The sequence below is a fragment of the Carassius carassius genome, chromosome 24 (assembly GCF_963082965.1).
Source record: "Carassius carassius chromosome 24, fCarCar2.1, whole genome shotgun sequence".
Taxonomy (NCBI): Eukaryota; Metazoa; Chordata; class Actinopteri; order Cypriniformes; family Cyprinidae; genus Carassius; species Carassius carassius.
In genome coordinates, this window is record NC_081778.1 from 13,658,831 (window position 1) to 13,681,830 (window position 23,000).

General features: G+C 36.2%; 2 protein-coding genes across 4 annotated transcripts; both read left to right on the forward strand.

Moving 5' to 3' along the window:
• The first annotated feature begins 1,596 nt into the window (after positions 1-1,596).
• On the forward strand, positions 1,597-5,713 carry LOC132102852 (RNA-binding protein 12B-like). Its single transcript, XM_059507539.1, has 2 exons — positions 1,597-1,790; positions 3,522-5,713. The coding sequence occupies exon 2, from the start codon at positions 3,544-3,546 to the stop codon at positions 5,449-5,451; it is 1,908 nt and encodes a 635-aa protein (XP_059363522.1). The 5' UTR covers positions 1,597-1,790; positions 3,522-3,543; the 3' UTR covers positions 5,452-5,713.
• Positions 5,714-14,503: 8,790 nt separating this feature from the next.
• On the forward strand, positions 14,504-21,614 carry LOC132102853 (uridine phosphorylase 1-like). 3 transcript variants are annotated; one of them, XM_059507542.1, is made up of 8 exons: positions 14,504-14,637; positions 14,809-14,839; positions 18,487-18,598; positions 18,691-18,849; positions 19,670-19,784; positions 19,978-20,187; positions 20,285-20,431; positions 20,535-21,406. In XM_059507542.1, coding segments are annotated over exons 1-8 (924 nt in total). In that variant the 5' UTR covers positions 14,504-14,636; the 3' UTR covers positions 20,684-21,406. The 3 variants fall into 3 exon arrangements, with proteins under 3 accessions (XP_059363525.1, XP_059363524.1, XP_059363526.1); XM_059507541.1 differs by lacking the exon at positions 14,504-14,637 and having other exon boundaries at positions 14,783-14,839; XM_059507543.1 differs by lacking the exons at positions 14,504-14,637; positions 14,809-14,839; positions 18,487-18,598 and having other exon boundaries at positions 18,738-18,877; positions 20,535-21,614.
• Positions 21,615-23,000: the final 1,386 nt, after the last annotated feature.

A 23,000-nucleotide genomic window follows, 5' to 3' on the forward strand; every position in this document is an offset into this window, starting at 1 on the left:
AGCCATGGTAACCAGGACGACTCCTTTATCATGTCTAAATCCCCACAGAGGTTAAAATGAGGACATCATTGTGTTCAATGGACTGCTAACTCATTAACCCTTTGTTGTATCTCAGTTTACAGGGCTATTACAGGGCTACAGGACTATTCTGAAATCAGGTTGTTTGTAAAAAAACACGTGTCATTTGGTTGTTATTGTCCCAACTGTGAAAGTAAGCAGGACTGTTACCTCCATAGATATTAAGGGGGGCAAGTCCCCTACAATAACTAGATATAGTCAAACTGTCCCCCGATATTTAATACTCTTAATGCTGCTACTGTACTGTACTCCATTACGTAACACTCTTTTTGTTCTCAAGATGACAAAGTTTTAAAAGTTGTATTAGGCTGGTCAATGTGTCATCATTAATATAAAATACTAAATGTGTTTGAAAATGATTAGAACAGCATCCCAGTAAAAGATTAATCTGAAAAGTAAATGTATTTTATGAAATACAGGCCCATGATAACTGTACATATTTAGTTGCCCAAATTTGAATTGAAGATATGTCATAATAGCAACACTTTTAATTCATATTGAATAATTTCAGTCAGTTAACCTTATAATAAGTATTAGTAGGCTTTCTGTCATATGGCCATCTTACTCCAATCATTTAATTTGACCTCATTTCAAAATTGTGTGTGTGTGCGTTCAGATTAAACGGAGAAAAAAAGAGTGATTAAAAAAATCAGATTAAATTGAGATTAGATTTTGTGCCATCATGGTTGAGAGAAGAAAGTATAGCTGTATATAATTAGCAAATATTTTGAATTGTTTACTTGACAATAACTTGTAGATCTTACTGTTGACTTCTTTCTCTTCCCCTCAAATAATTTTTAATTTGCATAAATAAATAATACTAGTTATTAAATAGTCATTTCTATGGGATCTGTGTAAACATACATGACACTAAAAATAGAATTTCCATTTACGTCAAAACTGAATTGAAAATATTTAATATTTAAAATATAAAAGTAATATAGTAAAATATATTATTACAAATATACAAAGTTCATAGCTTGTGTAACTGTCCAGAGATTTGAAAGAAAGAATCTCAATGAAAGGATACAATTATTTTTTATTATTTATATATATTTTTTTAAATACTGGCGTAAGTAGTTTGGCATAATATTTCATTATTATTTCTTTAAAAAATTAATTCAAAATTAGTAGGCTAAGCCTATATCTACATTGAAAACATTTGTGTAATACAACCAAAATGAATCCATTTTGTTATGTGACAATAAGTAAAAGAAATCAGACACAGTCCTATGTGTCAGTATAAATAACTCTTCTGACCAATTCAATCTTTTGACCTTCAGTTTTGTTTAGGTCATGGAGTATATTTGAACAATTTCACTTGATGGTTATCCATGTGACAGATTTAGATCTATTAAATCAAGATCTTCGAAGTGTGCAGTGTGTCTTTTAAACATTTCATATCTATTTTTAATGGTATACTTCATTCATAGGAAACAGTACTGGACTTACTGGTCAGAAAAGTTAGTGTTCTTGTGTCTCGAGTGTCATTTGCGTTTCAGTGTTCAGCGCCTTCGGGTTTCCGTAGTTGTGCAGATGGCGGTGGAGGAGATGCGAATGCTGTAGTTTCTTGCGATTCGTCCTCGCTTCGGATATCACGACAGCGAAATCGTTGCTTAGTCACGGAGGGAATCGGACAGACGACACCGCAGAACGGCATTAATATCTCATTATTTTATATTTGGAAAGGATTGCTATCTCCTTTGTTCTGTGTAAGTTTGATCCGTATTGCGCGTCACATCATGGGCCTCAGCTTTATTATTACCGATACTACCGAAGTCAGCTGGACTCTTTGTTATCATCGATGTTTTCAGCTGTTGCGGAGTTGACGGTGGTTTTTAAGTCACGTACCCTATGTTAATTGTGTATCAGCGTGCATTGTGCCGATTAAAACTCTTGGGTTAGTGGGTTTGGCTATCGGCGATGCTTGTGAATGCTAATGTTAGCTGTTTGATTTAGCGTACGTTAGTTCTTCAGAAAGCAGATACGTTAGCCGGTGATTCGCCGCAAAAAGCTTGCACGCGAGGTTCTACAAATGTGTATATGTTGAATACACGTTTTATTTGTTGACAGTGGCTTGGAAAAAAAGGTGATTGATGTTAGTACGGATTATGCTTTGTCTCTATGAGAAAGCGGAAGGCATGTACAGTTTCTGTGTGATGCTGTGTTTCTGTGTGGAAATTCGAGCTCAGTCGTGCTTTGGTTACATAAAAAGTGCAGCTAAATGGGATATTTCGATGGAAGACTCCCTGCTTGTGTTTCCTGAGTGTTTTGCAACTGAAAAAAATACGCCTCGTTTAATGTTCCTAGTGGATGGCTGTCGGTGGCATTGGCATTCTTTTAAACTTCATCTTAAATTGAAAAGTTTTTTCTATTTTCACTGAGAAGTTTATAGTAACAATTATTGTTTATATTATTTAATTCTATACCGTTCAGATGTAAATACTTTGTGAGTTTTTTGTGTTAATTTGAAAAAAAAACTTTATTTCGGAGTCTCATTGTTTGCATTTAAAGCAGTGGTTCCCAACCTTTTTACTCCAAGGCCCCACATGTATTTATTTTAGTACTTCTGCTGTAATGACATAACCATTATAAAACACAATTCATTCAGATAGTAACTAGGACCAATTTGTCTATATTAGAAATCTAGTAACAGCCTGTGTTTCTTTGTTGGTCTTGTTCCCTACTCTCCTTTCTTATTCTTTCCTGTCTTTATCCATCACTGTGCTGTCTAAAAAAGGCATAAACTTATAACTTAATAATAAATCATAAATAATTATAATAATAAAAATAATAATGGAAATCTAGATCCTTTTGCTACAATGAGTTTGAGAACCACTGATTTAAAAGATTTTGTAATTGAAGATTTTGCAGTGAGGTGGAATTGTGTGTTCAGTGTGTTGAACTTGTTTTATTATTTGATTTGATGGCTGTGCAGTTTGTAAGTGGCTATTTGTTAAATTTCTATTGGAAACGGTGTATATAAAACTATAACAAACATAGTATTTCACAATTAGCGAGATGTCTTGTAGCTGTATGGATGCTAGTAGCGATATCTGTAATTTCTTGAAAAGGCATAATCTTTTTATGACATTTCTCTCTGATATGGATGGATTGGAGTTCATATTACTTACAAATTTGCATGTGGAAACTGAAAGGACGATGTTGAAGTTTGTAAAACTAGTCTTTCCTGTTAATCCGAATCTTGTGGAACAGAGTTGTTTTTCTGGATCTGGAGAAGTTGTTATTTGCTCCTTGACTGGCTGTTGTTGTTGTTAGCAATTTTTTATTTATTTTTTTGTCAGTGAGAGGTCTGTTTCACTTAACTTTGCAGTTTAACCTTGGTTTGAAAATGATAGTTGGGATCTCTTTTGCATATTGTAATATGGAAGCAACAGTTGAGTCAGCGATAATGCTATTATATGTGCCCCTTTTGTCTGCAGGTCCTGTTGTGTGTGCTCCATCATGGCTGTGGTCATCCGATTACGGGGACTCAGAATCACGGCTGGTTCTGAGGAAATTCGCAATTTCTTCACTGGGCTCAGAATCCCTGATGGTGGGGTTCATATAATTGGTGGGGAGCTTGAGGAAGCTTTTATAATATTTGCATCCGATGAAGATGCAAGAAGAGCGATGACGCGCTCGGGAGGCTGCATTAAGGGCTCTCCTGTCAACTTGCTCCTGAGTAGCAAGTCAGAAATGCAGAGTGTTCTCGAGGAAAGCACTAGAAGGCCTGAGTTAAAAAACAGGGGCACGTACAAGGAGGTTGTCAAAAGTCCTTCTGCAGAACGACGTCCTCTGGCATTCAATAAGGACCCAAGAGTAGACAAACGAAGGCTGGAACATCAGGAGATGAGGAACAGGCCACCTCCATCTTCATTCAGTGAGACACGACACCAGAGAGAAGGGAGCATGTCAGAGAGAGATGAACTTTACCTGAAATTGATAGGGATGCCGTTCTCTGCGACAAAGGACAACGTCTATACCTTTTTCAGTGGGTTACAGATTGATGACATTATGTTTTTGAGAAACCCCAAAGGATTGTTCAATGGCCAGAGTATTGTACGCTTTGCTTCCAAAATGGATGCAGTCGAAGGTCTAAAGAAGGATCGACAATACATGGGACCACGGTATATCCAACTAACAAGATGCTCTGAGGAGCAGTGGCTGGCTAAAGGAGGTCTCGTTAAAACAGACAGTCGGAAAAGGGCATCCTCAGAGCGAGCGAGATCTCGATCTCCCATTTCCTACAAGTCAAGATCACGATCGCCGTCTCATGAAGAATACTGCGTCATGTTTGAGAACTTGCCTTACATGGTTGAAAAGAGAGATTTGAGGGTGTTACTACATCCTGTTTCTCTGAAAGATGATCAGATTATTATCTTCGCCCAAAAAAAAGATGATAGGACCAAATCGGCTGTTGTGGTGTTTAGAAATCTCACAGACTATTGTGCTGGCTTGGCTCATGATAAGGAAATGTTGATGAACAAGGTAGTGTATGTGTCACCCATCTCCAAGGAGAAAATGGTCACCTTGTTGGAATCGTCTGTTGATGCGCGGGATGAGGGAAAAGGGTCAAGACGCTCTGCAGAAGCACCCCAGCCTCAACGAAACAATCCTGACTCACAGTTGAGGTGTCTCTATGTGCGCAATCTTCCATTTGATGTTCGTAAGGTGGAGATCATGGACTTCTTTAATGGATTTCCGCTGTCAGAGGATAGGGTTGTCTTATTGCGGGACGAAAGAGGAGCTGGGCTTGGTGAGGCTTTGGTGATCTTCCAGTCTGAGAAGGAGGCCATGACGGCACAGTCCCTAAACGGACAGAGGTTTCTTGGATCCGAAGTCATGCTTAAGTGCATAACGATGGGCCAGATGCAGAAGTTTGGCGTGAATGACCAGTTGATGGATAGCCCGCAAGAAAGGAACCTTCAGAGAACGGAAATCTACAAAGATGCTCCTCATTTTTCAAACACCCAGATGCCTCAAGATGATTTTGAGATGGAGCCTAATTTGCGCCTGGGTTATGAAGGTCGCGATCGGTTTGAGCCTAATTTTGGCCACATTGATGCATTTGGGCCGGGACCGGATGGTAATGGACATCAGTGTTATGGATCACCTGAACAACAACTTGATGGCCCAATTTGTCTTAAATTGGTCAATCTACCCTCTCAGATAAGGGTCGATGAGATTTATGACTTCTTCTATGGATACAGAGTGATTCCAGGTTCTGCATCATTGCTGTATGATAGAAATGGAGCTCCCAGACGTTCAGCAACGGTAGCATTCGAAAGCCACAGAGAGGCGCTCACTGCTCTTCAAGAATTAAATGGAAGACCAATTGGCACCAGGAAAATTCAGATTTTGTTTGTGTAGATATGCTTTTGGACTACAATGTTGTTGAAACTGGTGTTTTTCCTACTTTATTTCCTTTTTTAAATCTGTATGTGCTTTCTTTTTTCTCCGACTCAACGTTACGTTAGGTTTTTTTTTTGGCTTGCCTTTCATAAATCTGACTTTCATAAATATTTAATTTAGATTCGTACTTTATATCTTGATTATTCTAAAATGATTCAATTGTATGCATGTTAGTGACAGTATCTAGAATTTTGTGCTTTTACTGTTAATGACTACAATTTAATATAAGATTCAAAAGAATCTTCTTAACATTGTGGATCCAGATAAATGTCAATTCATGTTTAATGTTATTAAATGCATCTGCTACTTCTGATTTCTTTCTCTGTGCTTTTTTTTCCTTGCAGTGGTTCACATTGGGTTTCTTGCCTATAGTTAAGTTGATTTCATTGTCAATCCAATAATGATATTGTGATGCAATGCAGCAAAAAAAAAAAAAAAATTACTTGCGTGCACACATATACTGGCACACACACATATATTTATATGTGTGTATATATGTATATGTATTTTCACCAAAAAGGTGAAAAATTAAGTCAGTTATTTCTATATTTTGCTGTAGTGTGTAAGTAGGAAATATCAAGTTTACATTTCCAAACATCCCTTTTGCCAATAATTGTAATAATCCAGTGTGATTTTTGTATGCACAAGTAATCTGACAACAGCCAGTGCAGCACACTGAGATCTGATATTTTTTCTTATTTTTTATATTAAAAAAAATGATGCTTGTGATTATGGAAAGGGGCTTTACATTTTGAGTGCTTGCTGTGTTTGACCAATTGCAATGCACTGAGTCAGTCGGCCAATCAGAGCTGACTGCACTTCTCGGAAGGAGGGACTTTGTAGAAAACAACAGGTTTGAAAGAGGCGGGGCATAGGGGACCTACAATAATGTACAGTATTTTAAAAATAATGTGTTTTTTTGAACATAAAAGAATGTTAACATATTCTGTTATACCAAAAACACAAAATAATGATCTAAAAAGCATCATGACCCCTTTAACAGCAGTCAGTCAGATACACTCCTACTGACGGCTTCTACCAATCACGTGATCGACTAAGAAAGAAGATGACCTAGAGGACACTCCAGTACAATGAATCTAGTAAAAAAAAAAAAAAAAATATATATATATATATATATATACATACACACACACACACATATATATATATATACTGCATTGGTAGAAGTGTGGGCCTGATATTTAATAACGATTGTGAGGAGATAATGCTAATTTTAGAGATGGTTAGTAATAAATTGTACTAGAACCAGAGTTTTTTTTTGTGGAATCTTTGTAAAGAGCAAAAAAGTACAAATTAAATAAAATATTAATAATTTTATATATATATATATATATATATATATATATATATATATGTGTGTGTGTGTGTGTGTGTGTGTGTGTGTGTGGTACATAAAAAAGGTCATACTGCTAAATTATTGGCATTACTCCGGGAGATTTAATAATTTCATGCAAAGAATATGTTAGTATGCACTTCATTTTGTAACAATGTCATTTTCTAGCAGGTTTAATGGAAAAGAGTGGCAGGAAACGAGCGCTGTGACAAACAACAGGTTGGTAAGTGAGGTCATAATTTTGAGTCACAATGGCCAGTAGAACGGTTTGTGTTGTCAAGTAAACCCAAAGCTAAGGTGTGGGTGATTAGTTGTTCACTGCAGGTTAGAAAGGGGGAACAATAAACATGTTCATCAAAACCAGTTTTAAGCTGGTCTCCCAGCCTGACCAGCTAAAGAAGTGGTCAAAAGCCCTTTAAAATAAGCCTGCTTACCAGTTATGACCAGCTAAAACAAGGTAACCTGCTTAGAAATGTTTTTATTTTTTTAAGCAGGGAGTTGAAAAGAAAGTTAGTGCCCTTGTTATGAACAACACACCATTCACACACACAAACGCCTCAGCTGGTTGGCTTGTCTCAGTCTTGCTAGGCTGAGGCTAAAGAAGCAGTCAAAAACCCTCTAAAACCAGCCTGCAGACCAGCTATGTCAAGGCTGGATGACCAGTCCAGCTTAGGCTGGTTGTAGGTTTATTATTATTATTATTTAAGAAGTTTAGTGCCTTTGTTGTGAATAACATACAATTTTCAAGGTGATATTATTTCAGCGAATAACCTGAGATATTTATGAGAAAGTAACTATCAGCACCTAAGTGCCCATGCTTAGTGAATACTTAACTAAAATCTTTTTTTCATACCCCAGGACTTTTAATATGTGCAGCACGAGGAAACAATTATTCTGTAGAACATTTCTAGTATCTGACCTGTTATAAGAGAGAGAAAGAGAAAAGAATGACAAAACTCAAATACTAGCTAGAAGTGAAAGATGTGAGACTGGGTGAGTTCACCTACAGTCATAATGAACGCACACTACAGTGTTGCTAAAAAGCGACTAGCGACAAATCTAGCGACTTTTTTGACAGACCTTATTTAGTCTCTGAGACTCTCCAGTACTGCCGCACGAGCACGAGCTCTCTCTCTCTCCCAGCGCGCGCACACGCATCTCTATCTGCTCTGTTCAGCGAGCAGAGAGGAGCAGCACTTTCAGTTAAAAAATGATATTCTGTTGCTTCTAACTCTATTTTACATAAAAGTTTAGCCGAAATCACAGTACAACCATTGTCTTAATCTTATGTGTATGTGATTTCATTAGACAATGTCGTGAATAGGATCTTAGTGCAGAGATTAACATCTTTGAGAGCTGGTATGTAGTCTTAATGGACCGCGTTTCAGTCATTATAGTTTTAATCCAGTGGTCGGACAACAGAAACATAAAAATATAATAACAAAAAACGTTTTATTAAGAATTTTGGCTGCATTAAAATGCAGTACATGAGCACAGAAAGGGCAAGATAATATGACGCATTACGTCATGAATATGCTAATTAGCATATTACGTCATCTAGAAACATTTAGCGACTTTTCAGGCAGGGTTTAGCTACTTTCCATTGAAAGGAGTTGGCAACACTGCGCACACAGGGATGAAGAGAGTCACGAGCTCTGAATGAATGAATGAATGAATGTGTTCCAAATGACGGAGACGGATGAAGCTGCACGCTTTATCATAGAGAACTTGTAAGTTCCCATTATGATAATTACGCGTTTATTTTGGATGAATTGTTGTGACATTCTTCTGTTAAAATTTGTTGTCTCTCGTGAAGATGTTATGTGGATAAAAAATGAAAAAGAAAAAAGTTCGCAGTCGTGGTTCGTGGCTAGCAGCTAGCACCGTTGATGCCGTTTGAGTCAGAAGTTTATGCCACTTTTATTTTCAATATCTTAGACATATGTGACATTGGTATGTTTCCATTCTTTGTTTCTACAGCTCAACCTGACTCATTCGTCGTGCTAGATATTAGCCTCACTGAACTGAGATTGATGATGTGCGACAGGAAAGCTGCCAATATATCTCTGTATATTCTCATCTGTCATCTTTTCAATTTTCCCCGCGTTATGTTTCTAAATATAAGAAGAGCAGTTCTGAGTGTACCACCTGCCTTAGATTGGTGACCATCTGCCTCAGATATAATGTAGGGGAGAGCGGGGTAAGTTGTCACACTGTTCATAACTCCAAAACTTGAGGCTCTATCTTAAAATCAAATAGCCACTTTGTGTGACTTCTTCTTCTATAGTCAATTTCCTGTTCAAATGTGGTCAAGATCGCTCTAATCTAAGTTTAGCACAATTTTCTTATTTTTTGGCTTAAAGAGTAAAAATGTTCCACTCTAAATTTTATGCAATACAACTTTGTTAGGTATGAATGTTAAAAATTATTATTTTGCACACAATAGAGGAGACAATAACGTTTCTTTTGATACTTTAGCTGACGTGCTATATTGAGCTAACCTTGAGATTTAGCCAACTTTAGCACACAAGTCAGTTTGGGGCAAGTTGTCTCAATGACTTTGGGGAAAGTCGTCACATATGACAACTTGCCTCAGTACAAAAAAACACATAGAACATGCTCAAAAAACATTGAGATGTATTTCTGGAAACTGGTTTTGCACCATCCTATGTCACAGATCGACCCATTCAGAACCCTGCCAGGCCCCAGCAGCAAGTCTGTTCTGTCTAGCATGCCCAGTTATGCTTCTGCTATCACCAGCTCACCCTAACCCAGCAATGCTATTGCTGATAGCGGACTACCAACTCGAGCAATTCTTAGAAATAGAAAAGCAACTTGAAATTGAAAAGAATAAGGTTGAATCTAGCTAAAAGCGGTTTCAAAATTGTTGTATGCGAGTCAAAATCTGGACCAACTAAAAACAAGGCAGTTAAAAGAAGAAAAATAATAGAAGAGTCATCATCAGATGATGAAGAGTGCTTCTGCCTCGACTTTGTGGAGCCATTTTCAAACATTTGTCCAAAAGAGTCCTGGGTAAAATGTGTAAAAATCAACAAATGGGCCCATGATGCTTGCACTTCAGCAATTTAGGTGTGGCAGAATTGTGACTCTGAAGATCAGTCTGGTTAGTCAGATACAGGGAATCTGTTTTGTTCAGAGGTTAAACATGTTAAGTTAAGCGAGTTATCTGCAGTATTTCATTCAGTTATCATGGATCTATGTGCAAGCCAGAGAGCGTTTGAGTTTAAAGTTTAAAGTAAAGTGGTCTTGCCCATTAAACGTGTTTTGATTGAAATGTGTATTGTTTGGATTGAAATAATAGTTTTTTCAAAATTCTATAGGCATGATTTTTTTACATTTACAGTTCTGGGTGAATTTTAAAGTTAAAATCAATAATCAGAATTAAATAGTTGTGTTCTTATTTTTAGATAGTCTAGTGTGACAACTTACCTGCCGATGGGGCAAGTTGTCACAAGTGCACATTCTCTATTTAACAGTCTACAACTCTGGAATGATATAAGATATGAAAATGTAATGAAAACAACATATGTGCCCAAGACTTCATTCTTTCATTTGGTATGACATTTATATCATTTTGATCTACGGTGCTCATTAAATGTTAGACAGTTTGAAAAGTGTGACAACTTACCCCGCTCTCCCCTACTGGTCAGTTTATTTGTCTGATGTTGGTGTAAAACAGGATAAGAAACACCCGTTGCTGAGAAATAAATAGCCAACATTTACTTATACTAAAATATGGCTTCTTGAAAAACTGATGTTAATGTTATCCACCAATGAATGTAATCCAAATGACATGTTAACAGATGTACCTGACTTTATAATGGCATGAACAGAAAAGCATGATGTTCTGAAATTAGGTCATAGTAACCTAGTTTATGTGCTTTTTTTTCCACTTTTACTCTTACAGAATTGAGCTGTAAATGTTAGGGAGCAATACTTAAGCAACCATTCTAAACATGAGTAATTTTATGGCTTTTAGACATGGAATAATTTAATTACAATCAACTAAAAATGTGTGGCTGTTTCTATAGTGAATCACATCCTTCTATATAGAGCCAGGTATAGCCCCGTTAGTTGTCGAGAATTGTGAAATAGGTGAAAATATGTTAACAGGATGTTCACAATAATTGGTGAAAACAATATTATGTTGAAATGTTTGTCAGAAAAATGGATGTCTCAACAACAACTGGGGCAACAACAACGAGGACTTGTAAGTGCATACATAAAACTAATATCACAACCAATGCAAGAGCTGGAGTTGACATTAGTATTTTATCTGTTGCATGTTAATTCATGAGCAAAATTATTAACAGTTTATCCATTTATATTTCTTTTCATAGGGCTGCCTAATGTGGGGAATTTCTTACAATCTTTTTTTAATTGCCCTAAAACAACACTGCACGGGACCTAGTGGAAAGGGTCACAAGTTCAATTGATAACTTTAAGGTTATAAAGGGTAAAATATTTGTCTTAAGCTTTACAGTGAAAACTGTTTTCAAAAGTTTTGTAAAGACAAACATCAATACAACAAAAAAAATCTAAAAACTTAGGTTAGATAAAACTCACCCAACATAGTTGTTGCAATGCTTGTTCCTAACCAGTCCACAGTACAAACAGTTAAATGATACTAACAGCACTGATGCCTTGATCCATGTGAAAGATTTCACACCCTATTTTCTCATGGTAAACTCAGTGTCCTTTCTACACATTTGTTTTACATTATTAGACATTTGTGATGTCAAACTCGGGGTTTTGGTTCTTGCCTAAGGTAGGTTGTGTTACTATAATGGATTCACGGTCTGTGGTGTTAAAATGACATTTTTTGGATATTTGGACTTGAATTGTTTAAGATTGAAGTGCACCTACAGACGAATTTCTAGCAAGTTCATATACCCGAGTTACACTTCATAGAATCAGATTGGGAATGTTTTCACTTTGCTTAACTGTATTAACACTGGACAATATAGAGAGAAATATAATTTGGCAATTATTGCAACTGTGGATGGGTAATAATAAGGTTTCTTTTTAAGATAAAGTAAGCTATTTTCACCTTTGCAAACATTGCAAAAATAGATATTTTTGTTTGCATCAGTATTTATATGTCTGAAATGTAATTAACTGCTGTGAAGTGGATTGGAGCGCAGAATAAGTGTTTCTTACAGTACTGCAGCTTTTCAAGTATTATATTATTTTATTAAAGGTTACTAAAAATTTTTTATTTTTTATTTTTATAATCGACAGCTCTGGATCTTATGCAAGGATATCGTTTTTATTTCCCCTGATATGCACATCTGGGCAGAAGCAATATTTGGTTTTTGTGTCACAGTCACGGATCTATAGATCAGTGGTCACAGTGTAATTTGTTGACTCATTGTCTCAACTTGAAATTGGATTTATTCCACTGAATACACTCAGTAAAGGAACATTTCTTTTACTTGCTGCTTAATTATTTTATTGATTTTGTTGCATGCTTACATTTGAGAAACACATACAGTTTTTTTTATTGAAGGAAAAACAAAGTTTATCCAACTCCTATCCAAACTCTTAAAATAAAGCTGCTTTAAAAGGTTCTTCAAGCAATGCCATAGAAGAAACATTTTTGTTTCCACAACGAAAACAGAAATGTTCTTCAGATATTAAAGGTTTTTTTTTTAGACAAAAAGGTTCTTCTATGGCATCGCGAACCACCTTTATTTTTAAGAGTGATGTGAATAACACTTTCAAATTTAAACTCTACTTGTGCCACCTTTAGCAACAACCAAACCCTTCCTGGACATTAGTGGTCCACTAATCTTTGCAGAATTGCTTTAGTTTAATCAAAATGGGTTGTTGAGCATGAGCTGCTAGCTTAAGATCCTCTCAAAATTAGTCTATTGTCTTGCTGCGTAATCCTGTTGGGCTTGAGCTTTAATTTACAGACTAAAGTAACTCAGTGAACTCGTGAACGAGTCAATGTTTCGCTCATTATCTGGCTCGGCTCGGTGTTCATCTTCAGTTCTCTCTTCACAGCAGTTCAGTCAGTGTACTGTTTGAGTAAATGAATTACTCCGGGATATTGGTTTGTTTGAACTCAGAGGGAGTGTCAGCCATGTTAAAAAATTTCACAGCTTAATTCATTTGTGGATTAATGTTTATAGGAGACGAGAACCGTTTAAAACGATTCAGATCGATTTGGTGAACTGGTTCAAGAAGATCCGGTTACATCGAATGATTCTTTCGCGAATCGGATATCACAAACTGCTTTGTTTTGAACTCTCTCTCACAACAGACATGGTAGAGAAGACAATGCTGAATAAAGTTGTAGTTTTTGCTATTTTTGGACCAAAATGTATTTTCGATGCTTCAAAAAATTCTAACCGGCCCTTCTGATGTCACATGGACTACTTTGATGATGTTTTTATTACCTTTCTGGACATGGACAGTATACCGTACACACAGCTTCAATGGAGGGACAGAGAGCTCTCGGACTAAATCTAAAATATCTTAAACTGTGTTCCGAAGATGAACGGAGCTGTCACTGATTTGGAACGAAATGAGGGTGAGTTATTAATTACATAATTTTGATTATTGGGTGTGAACTAACCCTTTAACATTGTAAACAACTCTTTTAAAGTGAAAGTGAAGTGACATTCAGCCAAGTATGGTGACCCATACTCGGAATTTGTGCTCTGCGTTTAACCCATCCAAAGTGCACACACACAGAGCAGTGAACACACACACACACACTGTGAGCACACACCCGGAGCAGTGGGCAGCCATTTATGCTGTGGCGCCCGGGGAGCAGTTGGGGGTTCGATGCCTTGCTCAAGGGCACCTAAGTCATGTTATTGAAGGTGGAGAGAGAACTGTACATGCACTCCCCCCACCCACAATTCCTTCCAGCCCGGGACTCGAACTCACAACCTTTCGATTGGGAGTCCGACTCTCTAACCATTAGGCCACGACTTCCCGCGAGAGAAGTCTTTACGCGAGACACGACTTCACGCGAGAGATCTAAAAATTGGTCCGTGTTAGAGGAGCTCTGCTTAGTCTGCTCTGGACCAGTTTAGTTTCCCAGCATAAGTTGCCTGTGACTGAGCTTGAGCTATGGTAATTTTATTTTATGAAACCAAATCAAGTGAAAATAAGTCAGGCTAACTGAAATAAGCCTGGTTTATTTGGTAAACTTGTTTTATGAAACAGCCCCCAGTTGGCATCAGTTGATTTATCATTAAAAAAAAAAAAAAAATATATATATATATATATATATATATAGGATTTACTAATGTTGCTTTTGTTTTAGATTAAGATTAAGTTTCATTTCTGAAACCATTGCATGAATAAAACGATATTTATTAAAAACACATACACACACACACAAGTTATCATACGTTGGTGGAATATATCTATAGTTAATGTGATGTAAATTAAGTAACTTGTGTTAGTCATCTCAATGTCAAAAGGTAGTCAAAGGTAGTAGTGGTTTTTCTATTACGTAAGTGGTGCTCGCGCACACGAGGCCCCGCCTCTACTATTATTCTTGCTATGAAGGACTTTTCTACTGTCCAATCCGTTGCTCCTACTAGTCCATCCTGCCGCAGGAGGCGGGGCTTGTGGAAAACATGTATGTGCTCGTGAGACACCGTCACGTACACCAGCGGCACAGCCGGATGTTTGACAGCAGCAGGAGCCACTGACCGAGACCCACGGTATTTTATCAAGTGACCTTGCCGGTGGACACTGCATCAGGAGCTGTTAGAAACGTCCATCTCACGGTAACGAACATCGAACTTTAAGAAACTGTCCTTTAATGAAGACTGTTTAGTCAATTGTATTGTTTGGCAAAGTAGTTTATTGTGCATAGGTTGAGTTGTTATACAAGACTATTTTTACTTTGAAAATTGATGGTTTGTTGATGTGTCCATCTTAGAGAAAAAAAAAAAAAACACGGAAAATGCCACTGGGTGACGAGAAGAACGGGGCGTGCGATAGGTATGAATTAATCATCTCTTCCTTATTTCTTTACTCTTAACCCTCAGGTTGTGTTCAAACCCCTATAACACTTGTGGTGTTCCCGGTCTTTTTTGATCACGGCACAAAAATAGTTTATAAATATCTTGTTAAGCAATATTATTACTTAATATTGGTATCTTTGCCCGCTTGTTTTCTGTTTCTGTCAATTAGGACTGGTTTTGTGTTAATGCTGGAATCAAACTGATTGATTGTAAGCCTCATTAATCTGAGCTTTAGGTTCATCAGTTTTTGACCAAAAATAAAGTGTTATTTGTGGACAATTTTGTATATATTAAATAAAATATGAAAAAATAATACCCTAGCATGCTGTAAAGTTTAACCAAGAAATGTAATGTGAAAAGCTTTTATTTTGTACAAAAAATAATACAAATAAAAAATCACACTTGTGGTGTTCTTGGTCAAAAATGACAGGACTACAACAAATAGCTTATACATTTCTTGTTATGCTATATTATCACCTAAGTTTGGATTAAATCTTTTGACAAGCTGACAAAAAGATGGATACCAATATTAGGTGAACATTAGAATATGCTAGTGTGAAAGACAGTGCAATTGTTTTTCATATATTATTTAATATTGACAAAATTATCCACGAATAATGCTTTTTCACTCAAAAACTGAGGTATGTAAGCTTAGATTAATGAGTCCTACGATCAATCCGTTTAAAAAATAAACACAAAAGGAGTCCTAATTCAAGGCAAACAAACTGACAAAAAAATGGATTCCAATATTAGGTGATATTGCATTACAAGAGATTTATAGGCTATATTTTGTAGACCGGTCAGTTTTGACCGGGAACACAACAAGTGTAACAAGGTTGAATAAAATAAAAAAACGTTTAACGAATATGTACCATTTTTGTGGTGGAAGTAGTTATACCCTGTGTAAACAAAGTCAGTTAATATTAGTGCAATGCGATAACATTAAGTAACATTTTCGGGAGAAATAATATTCTTTCCAGGTCAAAATGACCCAAACACAACCTGGAGTTAATATATGCATGGACTTTCTGCCCTTCCATTTCCATGTCATTCAGTAATTTATAGAAGGATTTTATCCAACCACTGTATATCGCATTGGATAAATGACAGATTAATTTGCTGGACACAAATGTTGTTCCATAAGGAAAAAGTTTTTCATTTAGTTCTACAACCCGAATTCCGGAAAAGTTGGGACGTTTTTTAAATTTTAATAAAATGAAAACTAAAGGAATTTCAAATCACATGAGCCAATATTTTATTCACAATAGAACATAGATAACGTAGCAAATGTTTAAACTGAGAAATTTTACACTTTTATCCACTTAATTAGCTCATTTAAAATTTAATGCCTGCTACAGGTCTCAAAAAAGTTGGCACGGGGGTAACAAATAGCTAAAAAAGCAAGCAGTTTTGAAAAGATTCAGCTGGGAGAACATCTAGTGATTAATTAACATGATTAGCTATAAAAGCTTTGTCTTAGAGAAGCAGAGTCTCTCAGAAGTAAAGATGGGCAGAGGCTCTCCAATCTGTAAAAGACTGCATAAAAAAATTTGTGGAAAACTTTAAAAACAATGTTCCTCAACGTCAAATTGCAAAGGCTTTGCAAATCTCATCATCTACAGTGAATAACATCATCAAAAGATTCAGAGAAACTGGAGAAATCTCTGTGCGTAAGGGACAAGGCCAGAGACCTTTATTGGATGCCAGTGGTCTTCGGGCTCTCAGACGACACTGCATCACTCATCGGCATGATTGTGTCAATGACATTACTAAATGGGCCCAGGAATACTTTCAGAAACCACTGTCGGTAAACACAATCCGCCGTGCCATCAGCAGATGCCAACTAAAGCTCTATCATGCAAAAAGGAAGCCATATGTGAACATGGTCCAGAAGCGCCGTCGTGTCCTGTGGGCCAAGGCTCATTTAAAATGGACTATTTCAAAGTGGAATAGTGTTTTATGGTCAGACGAGTCCAAATTTGACATTCTTGTTGGAAATCACGGACGCCGTGTCCTCCGTGCTAAAGAGGAGGGAGACCTTCCAGCATGTTATCAGCGTTCAGTTCAAAAGCCAGCATCTCTGATGGTATGGGGGTGCATAAGTGCATACGGTATGGGCAGCTTGCATGTTTTGGAAGGCTCTGTGAATGCTGAAAGGTATATAAAGGTTTTAGAGCAACATATGCTTCCCTCCAAACAACGTCTATTTCAGGGAAGGCCTTGTTTATTTCAGCAGGACAATGCAAAACCACATACTGCAGCTATAACAACAGCATGGCTTCGTCGTAGAAGAGTCCGGGTGCTAACCTGGCCTGCCTGCAGTCCAGATCTTTCACCTATAGAGAACATTTTGCACATCATTAAACGAAAAATACGTCAAAGATGACCACGAACTCTTCAGCAGCTGGAAATCTATATAAGGCAAGAATGGGACCAAATTCCAACAGCAAAACTCCAGCAACTCATAGCCTCAATGCCCAGACGTCTTCAAACTGTTTTGAAAAGAAAAGGAGATGCTACACCATGCTAAACATGCCCCGTCCCAACTATTTTGAGACCTGTAGCAAAAATCAAAATTGAAATGAGCTCATTTTGTGCATAAAATTGTAAACTTTCTCAGTTTAAACATTTGCTATGCTATCTATGTTCTATTGTGAATAAAATATTGGCTCATGTGATTTGAAAGTCTTTTAGTTTACATTTTATTAAAATGTAAAAAACGTCCCAACTTTTCCGGAATTCGGGTTGTATGAGAAGTGATACAAAACGGAAATCATATGTTCCTCTCAGTGCCCTTCTCACGACCTCTGTGTTTCCTCCTGACAGTCATTACGTTATATTGTTTGGTTAAAGGGGTCATATGATGAGATTTCAATTTTTCTTTGGAGTGTTACAAGCTCTTGGTGCATAAAGAAGGTCTGTAAAGTTGCAAAGACTAGAGTCTCAAATTCAAAGAGATATTTTTTATAAAAGTTAAGAGTCAAGATCAAAGCCCACCGCCCGCACTCACTCAGCCCACCATCCGTTCCTCAGTTCCAACTGTGCAAGGGCAGTCTGGCGCTTTTGACTCACATCCTGTAAGTAAGTTTTTTATATTCCAAGAATTTGCCACTGATGATTCAAACGCGAGTTTTGAGCAGTGTAGAGTAGTGCTTGTTGTTTGTCGTTTCTCCAGACATGATTTTATGTTAATGTAGGGTGATACGCAATGCGTAAAAATACAGTTCCAGTCAAAATAATCAGTAATTATGTCCCCATTGGATGCAACAAATGCCTCATTTGTAATGGGTTTTATTGGTTTTGTCTCGTCGTGCCGGGACACAGGGCATCACAGTATGCTAAAGGGCATAACATTTCCATCACACGCTTGAGGTATTCGGCCAATCACAATGCACAGGATAGCTGACCAATCAGAGCACACCTCGCTTTTCAGAACGATGAGCTTTTTTGTTTTTTTAACCTTAAACCGCATAAACACATTGCGTTACTCCAAATACAAAACAAAGTTATTTTTAGCAACGTCATATGAACTTTTTAAAGTGTTACTTTAAACAGTTCTCCTAATAACCAACCAACAGCTGTCCTGTTTTATATAAATGCCAAACTTATATTTTCCCTGCATAGGTCCATATATGTGAACAATCCCCATTTAGACTCCATGAAAGATGACATCCTGTACCATTTTAACCTGGGAAAATCCACTCACGACTTACCAGCGATGTTTGGAGATGTCAAAGTAAACTTCAGTTCTTTTTTTATATTAAAATCTTACTCCTTTAGAATTACTCAGGGACTATCCAACTCACTTGGTTGTACATTTTGTCTCAGTTTGTGTGTGTAGGAGGAAGTCCATGGAGGATGAAGTCTTTCACTGAATACATTGCCAAAGAACTGGGGCTATCAGAGCCTAATGCTGAATTTCCAAATATATGTGAAGGAACGGATCGCTATGCCATGTACAAAGTTGGACCTGTGCTGTCTGTCAGTGTGAGTGAATTCCATTCAAAAGACTAGGGTCAGTAAAGGCATTTACAATGTTACAAAATATTTCTAATTCATATAAATGCTGTTCATTTGAACTCTTTTATTCATCAAAGTATCCTGATCAAATCAAATGTTGTTTCCACAAAAATATTAAGCAGCACAACTGTGATAATAACAGAGAATGTTTATAGAGTACAAATATGCATATTAGAATGTTTACGTGCACTCATTTTCACTAAAGGTTCTGTGTATATCCTAAACATTACAATATTCTTCTCATATTTGTTTACATGTGCGTTACACATATTACACACACAAAAAAAAAAGCTTCAGCATATGTGCAGTACCCACTCATCATGATCTGTGCAATCTGTAGGTATTTTTGAACCCAATTAGACACGTTTACATTCTTATCTTATTTTATTTGTGCCACGCCTTTCAGTTAGGTCAAATTTGGACTTGGATCAAACTCAGTCAGACTGATTGTTTACATGAAAACCTTTTTAGTCCAATTGAGCCATCAGTCAATTATAAACTATATATATAAAATTATAACTATATATAAAATTTTATATTTAAACATAGCTGTTAAGACTGGAGTAATGACTTCAGCTTTGCCATCACAGGAATTAATTAGATTTGAAAATATATTCAATTGGAAAAGTTCATTTAAATTGTAATAATATATTACTGTCTTTACTGTTTTTCGATGGTCTTACTGATCTTAAATTGTAATTATAGTGCCTTTGTCTGTACTTTTTATTACACAATTGCAAATTAAGTTTATCTGGGTGTTAACATTGTAATTTCTTCTGTGTTGTAGCATGGCATGGGCATCCCATCTATCTCTATAATGTTGCATGAGCTTATCAAGCTCCTGTATCACGCTCACTGCACTGATGTCACTGTAGTGCGCATTGGAACATCAGGTGGAATAGGTACACTGCTTTTACCATTGAACTGCTTAATCAAAAGGGTGTTTTCATGCTTTCAACATCAACTGCAACTCGCACCGATGTTGTGAAACCATGGGAATTTTTTTTTTTTTTTTTTTTTTTTTTTTTTTTTTTTTTTATATCATTTCCTGACTCATTGTTTCCTGACTGAGCAGTTTTTTCCGTCTTTTGTCAGGTTTAAAGCCAGGTACTGTGGTGGTTACCAAACAGTCAGTGGATTCTGTGTTCCAGCCTCGCTTTGAGCAGATCATCCTTGGAAAACCAGTGGTCAGGAGCACAGAACTTGATGCCGAACTTGCAGAGGAACTTTTTCAGTGTGGCAAAGACCTTGCAGAGTTTGAGACTGTTATTGGTAACACAATGTGCACCCTTGACTTCTATGAAGGTATAAATGTTTTGAAATTTTATAGAATGTTATAATTGCAGTGTCAGTTTTTTGCACGGTTGAGTTTGTTGCATTTGAATGCTCTGTCTTGGGACAGGTCAAGCTCGGCTGGATGGGGCTTTCTGCTCGTATACTGAAGAAGATAAACAGAGCTATCTTTCCGAAGCCTATGCCGCTGGGGTTCGTAACATTGAAATGGAGTCATCTGTGTTTGCAGCCATGTGCAAACTGAGCAATCTTCAAGGTATGTCATTTTTGATACACCATTTACTGAGCAATGAGCAATACTTGCGCAAGTTTGTGATATTTCATGGTTTAGGTTGAAGAATTTTTTCCTGTTTTTTCAGCTGCGGTTGTGTGTGTAACACTGGTGGACAGACTGAAAGGAGACCAGCTGACCAGCTCTCATGACATCCTGAATAGCTACCAGCAGCGACCTCAGGTCCTGGTTGGACATTACATCAAAAAGAAGCTGAATGCCTATAAGAAATTTTAGTTTGAAAGCTTTGAAAGAGTACGAGGTAAAGGTAGGGAAAAGTATAGTGCAGTTATTTGAATATATGGCAAAAAGCAGCTCTTATAAGTTTATCAAAAGGTAACAGAAATACCTTAGAATTTTTCTACAGTTTAATACTGCAATTACTAATGTGCTCATGCAACCTCATGCCTTGAATGTAATACCTTAATTTCCTTGTTTTAAATTGGTAAAAGGCACATTAATTTCTAGACAATTTGATTTGTCTTAAATAACATATATCTATTTTTGTTTTAAAAGGCACTTATTAAAACTACTCCCGATGAAGTAGTTGTGTAAAAGGGAAAGATTTTATACAAAAAAAGAGAGAAAGAGTTAAGCGGTTTTAGCACTAGTTACTTTTAAAAGGGTCCAAGGAGCATTTTCAAAAAACAATAAACCTCTGTTTGTTGGTCTATGATTATGTTACAAACAAATTGTTTGTAAAATTTTACTGTAATGTTCACAAATGTCTTAAAATTAAATGTTCACAAATTAATTAAAAATTGCATAATATTTCTCCTTAAGTTTGCTATGTTTAACATGGAATGTATTATTTTATTTCCGTAACTGAATGTTTTGTTATACAACATTCTGAAAAATAAAACAGAGATTAAATTATTTGTTAAATGAAAGCTGTATGTGGTCCAATTTCAGTTTTATATGAAATAAATGCAAATAAATAAATACTGTGTAGAAAGTGTTAATGTGTAAACATTATATCTAAAGTCAATATCAAGGTCAATTAGGAACATTAGAATATTAAAATAAGAAGATATAATAAAGAATATTAAAGGAATAATTCACCCAAAAATTGGAAATTTGATTCAAATTTACTCAACCTCACACCATCCAAGATGTAGATAAGTTTGTTTCTTCATCTGAACATATTTGGAGAAATGAATCATTACATCACTTACTCACCAGTGGATTCTCTGCAGTCCAAACAGGTGATTAAAAACAATAATCGACAAGTGATGCAAGTAAACAACAAGTTGAGAGTATAATAAACAAATCTATTATGAAGTTTTTGTAACTTCAATCCATTGCTTTCACTTAAATACGAGTTCTCTATAATATTGCTTTCTCCAGTGAAAACGTTGTCTTGTCTGAATCAGGAGAGAAATATGAACAGATCAAGCACCAATGACAAGCAGTGGGGGGAAAAAAACCCTACAAGACAGTTTCCTGTGAATTTTGATTTGAGAGGACAACAGTGCATGGACTTTTTCCACTGGAGGAAAAGTTTAGAATTATAACTGGTATTTTGAACAGATGCTACCATTAAAAATTAAAATGCCTTAAGGATGGATTTGTTTATTACAAACATAAAGATTTTCTCTTTAAAAGACATTTTGTGATGGATGGGAGTTGTGTGGATTACTTGTGAATTATTATGTTTTTAATCAGCTCTTTGGACTGTCATTCTGATGGCACCCATTCACTGCAGAGGATCCATTGGTAAGCAGGTGATGTAATGATAAATTTCTCCAAATATGTCCAGATTAAGAAACAAATGTATCTAAATCTTGGATGGTGTGAGATTGAGTAAATTTAAAGAAATTTTATTAATTCCTTTAATCAAAATATATGGCTGAGTCTCAGAGACTGCTGAGTTGCCTCGACAGCATTTATGATAGTATTCATGTGACAAATTTTGCTGCATAAATTTTTTTCTTTTTTTATTAGAATGGTGGTTTTGATATTCATGAATTGTCTCTAATCATCAAATCAAAAATTTCATATTTTTAACATGTTGCTGAATGATTTCCCAATTACAAAAATGTAACATTTGACACTCAAATAAATAATACCCTTTGCACAGCAAGTAAATAATCTCATTCCTCCATCTCAGTGTTTACACAAAATTGGTTGCATTCACCAATCTAAACTATTCAACCCTGTTACTCAAACTGCTGTATGAAAAAGTGTTCAAACACATCTCTTTTAAACCAACATTTGGTCCTGAAGTGGCTCGTCCATACAGTGAGTGACTGCCTAATAAAATCAAATAAGTTAATGGTAACCATTGACTTCCATAGAATTGTTTCCATGGCTAATGTCAACTGTTTGGCTACCGACATTCTTCAAAATATCTTCTTTTTTTTGTAATCAACAGAAGAACTTGAGGGTAAATGAAAAGTAAATGATGACATAATTTTTAATTTGGGGTGAACTATCCCTTTAAATCTGCAACCATGCTTGCCATTTTGGCATAGTTTGTTTTTAATGACAAATTGTCTATTTAAGGTTTATTCTGAAAAAATTACAAAATTACACAAATCACGATTGCAAACAT

Bases quoted from the DNA above. Each gene is read 5' to 3' on its own strand.
- LOC132102852 (XM_059507539.1), top strand. From the start codon at position 3,544: ATGGCTGTGGTCATCCGATTACGGGGACTCAGAATCACGGCTGGTTCT.
- LOC132102853 (XM_059507541.1), top strand. From the start codon at position 14,802: ATGCCACTGGGTGACGAGAAGAACGGGGCGTGCGATAG. The intron at 18,850-19,669 runs GTGAGTGAATTC...TCTGTGTTGTAG, and splicing joins GACCTGTGCTGTCTGTCAGT to CATGGCATGGGCATCCCATC. The intron at 19,785-19,977 runs GTACACTGCTTT...GTCTTTTGTCAG, and splicing joins TGGAACATCAGGTGGAATAG to GTTTAAAGCCAGGTACTGTG.